The sequence below is a fragment of the Terrapene carolina genome, unplaced genomic scaffold (assembly GCF_002925995.2).
Source record: "Terrapene carolina triunguis isolate 2854851 unplaced genomic scaffold, T_m_triunguis-2.0 Scaffold49437, whole genome shotgun sequence".
In the NCBI taxonomy this organism is placed as follows: Eukaryota; Metazoa; Chordata; order Testudines; family Emydidae; genus Terrapene; species Terrapene triunguis.
Genome location: NW_020713788.1, coordinates 1 through 9,180, shown reverse-complemented (window position 1 = coordinate 9,180; position 9,180 = coordinate 1). Strand labels below are relative to the sequence as shown.

The 9,180-nt window shown below is 58.6% G+C and overlaps 1 protein-coding gene across 1 annotated transcript; it reads right to left on the bottom strand.

The window, feature by feature from the left end:
• Positions 1 to 2,168: 2,168 nt before the first annotated feature.
• On the bottom strand, positions 2,169 to 8,962 carry LOC113405704 (killer cell lectin-like receptor subfamily B member 1). The gene is made up of 6 exons (XM_026646941.1): positions 8,878 to 8,962; positions 8,255 to 8,338; positions 4,690 to 4,878; positions 3,636 to 3,790; positions 2,916 to 3,028; positions 2,169 to 2,292 (listed from the first exon to the last, which is right to left on the bottom strand). The coding sequence occupies exons 1-6, from the start codon at positions 8,960 to 8,962 to the stop codon at positions 2,169 to 2,171; spliced, it is 750 nt and encodes a 249-aa protein (XP_026502726.1).
• Between the last annotated feature and the right edge of the window lie 218 nt (positions 8,963 to 9,180).

Genomic DNA, 9,180 nt, shown 5'->3' with positions numbered 1-9,180 from the left:
AATATAATAAAATTATTTATATAAAAAAATAAACCAGCTCCCAGCCGAGAAACTTTTATTTTGAAACCCTTAAATCCTCATGTGAACGGCTCCTCCCACCCCAGCAGGGAAACTGAGGCAGCAGCTGCATCCTCCCACCAGGGCTGTGAGCGCCCCTCCCACCAAGGACTAATGAACCAAGGACAGTCTGTGTCTCTCTCCTTTTTCTGCCCGATCCTCCTCACCTTTCCCTCTGCCTGCCGGGGGGGATGTTCTCTAGGGGAAGGGCTTTTCCCTGGACTCTGCCAATAAAGGACAGGGCTCAGCCTGATGTCTCGTCCTGGGGAAGGAACGTGTCTGTCATGAGCACAGTGGAGGGAGAGAGAGAGAGAGAGAAAGAGAGAGTGTGTGTGTGTGTGTGTGTGTGATATCAAACAGCCGGGCTGGTCTCTTTCTGGCCATACACAATCCCCAGGAACCCTAAGCATCAGGTATGACGTCAACAGTTAGAGGCTCCAACTGAGATCAGGGCCCCGTTGTGCCGGGCGCTGCACAGACACACAGGGAGAGACAGTTCCTGTCCCAGCTGAGATCTGGACTATATTGTGGTTCCTTCACCATCTGACAGGACAGACAAAAGGTGAGAGAGGAAACTGAGGCACAGATTGGGCAAGTGACTTGTCTAAAGTCAGATCCAGGGTTCTGGCTGCTCTGTGACCCATCAACAAACACTCAGCTTCCGCACGGTTTAATAGAAACCTTTAATGTCCCCATGATCATGATGATCCCTGGCTCCAATCTCGAGCATCTGTAGATCTCAAAGTGCTTCACACAGGAAGGTCAATATCAATGTCCCCATTTCACAGATGGGGAAACTGAAGCCCAAAGGCTATGTTTACACGGCAGTTAGAACCTGCGCCTGGCTCATGCCACCTACCTTGGGCTCGAGCGGAGGAGCTGTTTCACTGCAGTGGAGATGCTGGGGGTCTGGTTGGGGCCACATTGTCCCCCCCTTGTGACAGCACCTTCAGCATGTTGCATTTATCCAGCCCCATGACCAACCCCTGAACAGGCCAGCGCTCCCCAGCCCTATCTCTTCTGCAGATGGGACACGCTGTGTCCTGTTGCACTCACAAGCCCAGTTGTCTCAGGGGCGGCTCCTAAAGACACTTGGGTCTGTTTGGAAGGTCGCTTCTCAGCCTGGCCAGCCGCCCGACCTCCAGCTTCGCCAGTCCATCTCCTCCTGGGCTGCCGGGCCACGGGGTAACAGGGCGTTTGCTAGCCCCCAGCCCTCCCCATGGTGCTCCCTGCACTGCCACCGAGCACCCCAACCCGGCTCCTCCGACAGAGACAGTGACACCGACCCCAGAGAGCGTCAAATAATGCACAGGGAAAGGTTCCATTTGGGATCGGGGTTGGGAGCACTGATCTCCTTAAAGTGCTCTAAGGAGGTAGCAAGCGGACAGCACATCCACACAGACACCTCTGCAGCTGAGAGCCCCTCGTTAGTGACAGGAGTTAACGATCCGTTAGGGCAGGATGGGCAGAAATGCGTCAGGTCACAGGCTGGACGGGAGCAGTGGACGGGCCAGGGAAGGGAGCTGAGAGGGACCTGGCAGAGAGGTGAAAGGAAATTAATCAGGGGTGAAATACAGGGAAAAGCCCAGATCCCCAGCTGGTGTCAGTCAGTTCTGCTCCATTGGACACTGGATCTGTACTGAGTTACGTGACCTGGGGCAGACTCTTCTCTCCCAGTCCTGGGGGGGTGAGGGATAAATTTCCCCCTGGCTGTGCAGAGCCTGATACCTACGGCCCAAGCCCGGCCCCTGCAGCGCTCTCCAGCCCCTGCTGGAATATACGAAGCCAGAGCTTGGAATCGCTATTCTATAGGCTGAAGTAGGACTGGGAGCCAGGACTCCTGGGTTCTATTCCCAGAGCTGGGAGGGGCTGGGAGCCAGGACTCCTGGGTTCTTCCCAGAGCTGGGAAGGGCTGGGAGCCAGGACTCCTGGGTTCTATTTCCAGTGCTGGGAGAAGGGGAGGGGCTGGGAGCCAGGACTCCTGGGTTCCATTTCCTACTTTGCCACCAATTCTCAGTGTAATTTGGGCAGGTCAGTGTCTGTGTATCGGTTTCCCCACACGTGACATGGGGCTAACAGTGCCGCGCTCTGAGGTCTCCCCCGTACCCTGCTCAGAGCTGGAGGGCATCTTGCTGGCAAATCCACTGAAATCCAGCGTCGCAGTTGTCAGAACGAATCCGATTTTCCTTCACTGCCCCACAGCGGTTCCCCTCAGCCGGGCCTGGTGCCTGGAACCTGCAGGACAAAGGAGAGGGCCCTTGGCAGCGCGCGTGGGTCCATCACACGCAATTGGTAGCGGCTCTTCCCTGTTCTAACGGGGACCGCAGCCATCGTCTCCTCCAGCTCTGCCCTGGGGGCTGCCCCCTCTCCCCACTGTCAGGGCCCTGGCCAGGGTCTCGAACGGCCTCTCCCTGCCCAGAGCCCAGGGACCTGCTCCAGCCTCATCCTCCCTGCTGGGCTAGGCCCTGTCCATCTCCCTCCCCTGCTCCGCGTCTCCTCCCCACCGGGCTGGGCCGACGCTGCCCCCTCCTGGTCCCCTCCTGCCTCTCTGGCTGCTCTGTGTCTCCCCCTCCCCCCTGCCCCATTGTCTGGGGGATCCCCAGGGCTCTGGCCTGGCCCCTTTGCTCTTCTCACGCCACATCCCGTCTTTGGGCCACCTCCCCCACCCCAGACCTCCAGCTTCACCTCCTCGGCGGGGAAGGGCAGGGAGGAGAGGGCGTCTTTGTGGTCACCTTACACTGAAAATGACTTCCCAAAACTCCTGACCTTCCCCCAAACATCCCCTCCCTCCATCTCTGTTCCCGGCCCCTTCTGCCCATGGAGGGGAGGGAAAGTGTTTGACTCAAGGAATCACTCACAGGGTCTGATCCAGCCGGGCGCCGTCCAGCCAGGTCCAGGCCTTCTCCGGGGAGGGGACGGACAGTCCGACCCAGAACTGAGACACGTCTCGTGTCAGGTCCTGTAGGGACTCCTGCAGGAAATGTGGGACAGGCAGCTGGTGACCAGAACCTGCTGTCGGTTCTTTTCTTGCAAATCCAAGTTCTCAACAACTTTAGCACCAGAACTACTGTCTGGCTGTTCATCTATCCCTATACACACCTATCCATCCTCACACATACCTGTCTATCTCTCCAACTATTCCCCATCTATACTCTTCTGTCCATCCATCCCCACACCTACCCCCCTCTCTCTGTAGCCCTCAATCTTCATAACTCTCTCTCTCTCTCTCCCTCCCTCTCTCTCTCTCTCTCACACACACACACACACACACACACACACAGCCCTCTCTCCAGCTGACTTGTGTTGGGAACATCTCAGAAGGGGGAAGGTACCGGTAGCTTTAAGCCGCCATTGTGTGTCCCTGATCTCAGGGCTGGTGATTTAGGCTGGGATTTGTCAAAGCTGCCTAGGGGGTTTGGACACCCTGTTATTAACAATTAATGGGAATGGGGTGTCCAAGTCCTTTAGGTAGCATTGACAATCCTAGACCTACCATGTAGCCTATATGCCCTCGGACTCTGTACCCAGGGCCCAGTCCTGTGGGGGCAGCTCCAGCAGGAAGGTATCATCCCCTTTACCAGCTCCTCCCGGTCCCGGATCACCAGCAGCTGGGAGCCCCTCGCTGAGCAGTCGGCTCGGCTTTCGCTCCACGTTTTACTTCCTCCAGAGACCCAGTAGCACTTGTCCCCGCGCAGCCGCCAGTCCGTGGGGCAGAGTTTGCACCCAGAGCCCCCTGCAGAGAGACAGGCGTCATTAATGCTCTGAGCCCTCTGGGCCTCGTTCCCGGCTACTCCCGTCCTGAGACTGGGGCAGGAACAGGGTTCAAATGGGTTTGAGTCCCCTTTGTGCTCCCTGAAATCTGGGGCTGGGCTGGACCCTGCCTGGCTCCTGGCGTCAGTTACAGCAGCCTTGCAGCTGCTCTGCCTTATCCATTGCTCCCATCTGGGCCCTGGGGAGCAGAGAACACCCATAGTGCACTGCGCTCTAGCCACACACGCCAATCTGCTCCCTACTTTGGGGGTTGGGAACAAGGTGTGTGAGGGGCTCTTACCCCAGCTCCACACAGGCAGGGAGGTCTCCAGGGCAGAGGGCATCTCATGGGGCTATTTGCATCCATTTTAAGGGTACATTATTCTGCCAGAGTGGCCTAGAAGGGGCTTCGGACAACTGAAGATGTGTTGGGGGCTGGTTCGTGGCAATCTAACAGGATATGGGAGGGGAGGTGGTAACTGGGGAGAACAGGAGAGGAGGTGGGATCCCAGGGATGGCTGGGAATGGGAGGGGGTGAGTCCATGAGACCGTCTCTCTGCTGGGATCTGTCCCTGCTCTGCAAACATTTGGCCATCCAGGTATTACATTATTGTAAGACTCCCCCTTTAGCAGTACCGGGCATGGCCACTAGATGTCGCCCCCCCCCCACACAGTCTCAGCAGAGGCCCCAGGCCCAGTCCCAGCTGAGGCAGGTACATTCATAGCCTGGCACCGAGCGGGGCTGGTGGCTAGATCGGTGCAGCCAGCAGGGGGCGGCGTGTCCCTGCCCCGCAGGATCCCCAGGGGCTGGGACGGCAGCTGGGCTTCCACTGGCAGTGCCCGGGGCAAAGGGCGGCTCAGAGACACACGAGCTGGGGTTACCTGCTGGGCCGGGCTGGGCCGGGTGGCACAGATGTTGGCTCAGCTGGGATCGGAAACGCTCCAGGCGGGCGCTGCATTCTGCTGTGCTGGGGTCTGCGCTCCCAGGGGGTGTTGGTGTATCTCTGCTCCCGGCTCCATCGCTCCCAGAGGCTGCCGGGCTCTGTCCCTTCTCAGACATGAAGTGGGAAACTGCAAAGCAGCGTCGGTGGGAGTGAGGTGACGGGTCAATGTGACGGGGAGTTGCTGGGTAAAAGCACCGGCAGAGACAGAGGGCCTGGCCCAAAGCCCGTTCAGCCCCATCTCCACTGACTCCCGTGGGCTTCAGAACAGCCCTAAAGGGCCACAGTCCAAAAGAGCGGCTTGGGATTGAAAATCAGTGGCAGTTGGGTGCCTAAATCCCTTGGGCCTCTTTGCAAAACTAGCTCATCTTTGCATCTAAGTTATCCAGCCCCCATCAAAGCAGTATCAGAACCTCAGAGTCTTTGCTAGATTCTCCTCCCAACCCCACTCTGTGAGGCAGGACACAGGGCTGTTAACCCCTGTTATTCAAGGGGTTTAGGCACTTAAAGCTGCAGAGGGGCCATGAGTGGGGTTTTCAGAAGCACCTAGGCCCAGATCCTCAACAGGATTTAGGTACCTACCTCCCTTGGGTGTTGGGCACCTAAATACTTTTGAGAACCTGGGCCCTAGGAGCCCAATTCCCATTGACTTCAATAGGCGTTAGGCACCTAGTGGGTTGGTTTTAGGCGCCTAGATGCATTGTTAGGTACCTAAACCCCTGTAGACTTCCAGCCTTAAGGGACCAGCCCAGGGTCACTCGGGGAATCAGTGGCAGAACCAGGAACTGGTCCCAGAGCTACTGTGTCCCAGATAAGCACCAAAACCAGTGGGCAGCCTTCCTCTCGGGATGTCTGTGAGCTCCCGCCCAGTCCCCCATCCTGCAGCGAACAGCCAGCTCCGTCTGACATGTCAGCCCGGCGATGGGAACACGACATTCAGGGGAAACATTCCCAGCCACATTCTAGGGACGTCCTTTCTCCATTTATCCACCAGCTACATTTCCTCACTATTACGGGTTGAGGACAGTTGTCTGGGCAGCGCCTGCCACAACAGGGCCCTGATCTCAGCTGGGGCAGGGACTGTCTCTCGCTGTGTGTCTGTGCAGTGCCCGGCACAACGGGGCCCTGATCTCAGCTGGGGCAGGGAGTGTTACGGTGTGTCTGGGCAGTGCCCAGGATAATGGGGTCCTGATCTCAGGTGGGTTACTAGTGCAGGGTTGATAAAACTTTTCACTGACTTAGCTGACCTTTGAAGCTGAATCGCCCCCTCACTGCCCAGACACAGCTCCTGTCCTCATTTTACTTCCTCTCCTACACCACAAAGAGAAACCATCAGAGTCTCCCCTGCCACCCAAGTAAACAAGGTGACAAACAGGGACAGAGCAGCAAACGGCATTTTCTGCCCAGAGCCCAACTAGCTCCTTACAGCCCAGCACAGAAACATTCTAGGCTGCAAATAGGCCATAGACCCTTGGACCAGCCTCTGTTATTGTTATTATATCTATTGCTGTGGAGCCTAGAGGCCCAGCTGTGCCCAGACACAGAGTGAGAGACAGTCCCTGCCCCAGCTGAGATCAGGCCCTGTTGTGCCGGGTGCTGCACAGACACACAGCGAGAGACAGGCCCTGCCCCAGCTGAGATCAGGGCCCCGTTGTGCCGGGTGCTGCCCAGACACCCAGGGAGAGACAGTCCCTGCCTCAAAGAACTTGCAATCTACTTAGACAAAGGAGGCATGATCTCCATTTTGTAGATGGGGAAACTGAGGCCAGAGCACTGGCCCACAGTCACACAGGGAGTCTATGGCAGAGCCAGGAATTGATGCTAGAGCTAAGCGCGGGTTGCAGCCGAATGGAGGATATTTAATGTCAGTATGACGGTGGTGCCCTAAATTCCTTAAGGGCGTCTGAAAACCTCCCCATAAATAGACAAGGCAAATCATAGGCTGGGGAGGGAATAGAAACACAAAGGCAACGTGCCTTGTGCAAGGTCACCCAGCAGCTGTGGGAACAGAACCCAGGTCTGGGCCGGGCTGGGCCGGGTGGCACAGCTGGGATCGGAAACGCTCCAGGCAGGTGCTGCATTCTGCTGTGCTGGGGTCTCTGCTCCCGGCTCCGTCGCTCCCAGGCAGGGCCGGCTTTAGGACGATTCAGCCAATTCGGATGAATTGGGCCCCGCGTTAAGAGGGCCCTGTGCCGCAGCTCTCCACCTCGCCCCCAGCTCACTTCCCCCTCCTCCCCTCCCCTGAATGCTCCACCCCCTGCTCCTCCTCCTCCCCTGATTCCCGCGAACCTCTGATTCGCGGGAAGTCTGAAAAGAAGCAGGGGCGGGCAGGCAGCACCAGGTAAGCTGGGTGGCGGGGGGCGCGAGAAGGGCTCCGGGGAGGCGCGGCCCAGTCCGGCCCCGGTTCCGGCCGAGCGCGCCGGCCCCAGCGGCTCCGGCCCGGCTTGGCTCCAGCCCGGCCCCCGCGGCACGGCTCGGCTCGGGTCCGGCCCTGCCCCCGCAGCGCGGTTTGGGTCTGGCCCGGCCCAGCCCCCGTGGCGCGGCTCCGGCCCCCCGGCCCGGCCCCCGCGGCTCTGCTGGGCTCCGGCCACCGAGCAGCTCCGGGCCGGACCCAAGCCCAGTGACCCTGGCCGGAGCGCGGCTCGATTCCTGGGGGTGGGGCTTGCCAGGAATCGGGCCCCGCTCTTGCTAAAGCTGGCCCTGCTCCCAGGGGCTGCTGGGGCCTGTCCCTTCTCAGACACCAAGTGTGAAACTGAAAAGCAGCATCAGTGGGAGTGAGGGCGACTGGTCAATGTGATGGGGGGTTGCTGGTAAAAGCACCAGCACAGAGCCCTGCGGAGACACAGGGCCTGCCCCAAAGCCTGTTCAGCCCCATCGCCACTGACTCCAATGGACTTCAGAGCAGCCCCAAAGGGACATGGTCTGAGAAAGTGTCCGGGATTGAAAATCACTGGGAATTAGGTGCCTAAATCCCTTGGGCTTCTTTGCAAACCCCTCCCGTGTTTCCACCCATTCTCACCCTCAAAACACCCCCCAGAACTGGCTGCATGGGGATGGCCAGATTGAAGCAGGCCTGAGGCCCATCTAACCCGGTATCCCTTCTCCTAGGGTGGACAGCCCCAGCTATTTCTGAGCAAGGGGCAAGACACCCGCTAGTGGACAATGAGAACTTGTCCCCCAAGTCAGACCCTTCCTGCCCATCAGTTACGGGTTGATTGATGCCCTGAAGTAGGAGGGTTTATAGCCCCTGCCAAAGCACTTGGTACTTCCTGGCCCTTTGGTTGGTCTTGTTCCTCTTATATGTGTCCTGATCCTTCACTGAGCCCTGCTAAGCTCATGGCCCCAGTGAGATCCTGTGGCAGTGAGTTCCACAGGCTAATTGTGAATGAGCATCAGTTTTAAATTTGAGGCCTCTCAATGTCACTGGTCGTCCCACCCCCAGTGTCGCATCCACGCTGCAGACTGACGCACCCCGACAGATAAAGCTACAGCCTTTGGTGACTCACCACACACCGCCAGCAATATCACAGACAGGATGAGATTCCCAGCCCCTAGAGCGACTTGAAGCCAGCCAGGATACTGACGGGAACCTGCAATGAAACACAAGCAGAGCCGGGCTGAATTAAGGCCCAGCCTTAATGGGTTAGAGTAGCGGGGGCTGGGGCCCAGGACACCTGGGTTCTATCCCTGGCTCTGGGAGGGGAGTAAGGTCTGGTGGTTAGAGCAGGATGTGACTGGGAGCTCGGACTCCTCTGTTATAATCTCAACCCTGGGAGGGCAGTGGGGTCTAGTGGGTCAGAGCAGAAGGGGCTGGGAGCCACGACACCTGGGCTCTAGTGCCAGCTAAGGGAGGGGAATGGGGACTAGTGGGTATGTGAAAGATTTTTTCCCTTGTCTGTGCCTCAGTTTCCCCCATTGACTCACCTTTTTGGCTTCCAGAGGGGAAAGCTCCCCGTGAGCGCTCCCACTCTCGCTCTGTCACTTGGGGGATGCCCCACGCTCTTTACCTCTGTCCGCGGCGCTCCCCCACCCTGTGATATAACCGCACGGCCAGACTCTGCCAGCCCCTGGCCAGTCTCTGGGGGGACATGGAGCCCATAGGTGGGGAGAAGGGGGTTGAAATGGCTACCTTGGTTCCCGGCTGGGGACGGGCCATCCGATCTGCCACACTTGGGACGCAGGTTCAAAGCCGTGTAGCCCTCCTCGTCCTCCATCGTGTCCGAGTGAGAGGAGGCGGCAAAGGCGCGGGCAGGGGGTGAGGGGCTGGGCTGAGATCACACAGGAAACTGAGCCGCTGGGCTGCAGCAGCGTGGTTGGTGGGGCCGCGGTCAGAGGCTCGGGCCTGAATTTCCTCTCTCTGCTCTGGCAGATGTTGGCTCTGTCACGCGAAAGCTCCCAGCCAGCCCCGGACACCCCCAACCTCCACTCCCTG

Bases quoted from the DNA above. Each gene is read 5' to 3' on its own strand.
- LOC113405704 (XM_026646941.1), bottom strand. From the start codon at position 8,962: ATGGAGGACGAGGAGGGCTACACGGCTTTGAACCTGCGTCCCAAGTGT. The intron at 8,339-8,877 runs GTAGCCATTTCA...GTTTCATTGCAG, and splicing joins GTCCCCAGCCGGGAACCAAG to GTTCCCGTCAGTATCCTGGC. The intron at 3,029-3,635 runs GTAAAGGGGATG...CATTTCCTGCAG, and splicing joins TCCGGGACCGGGAGGAGCTG to GAGTCCCTACAGGACCTGAC.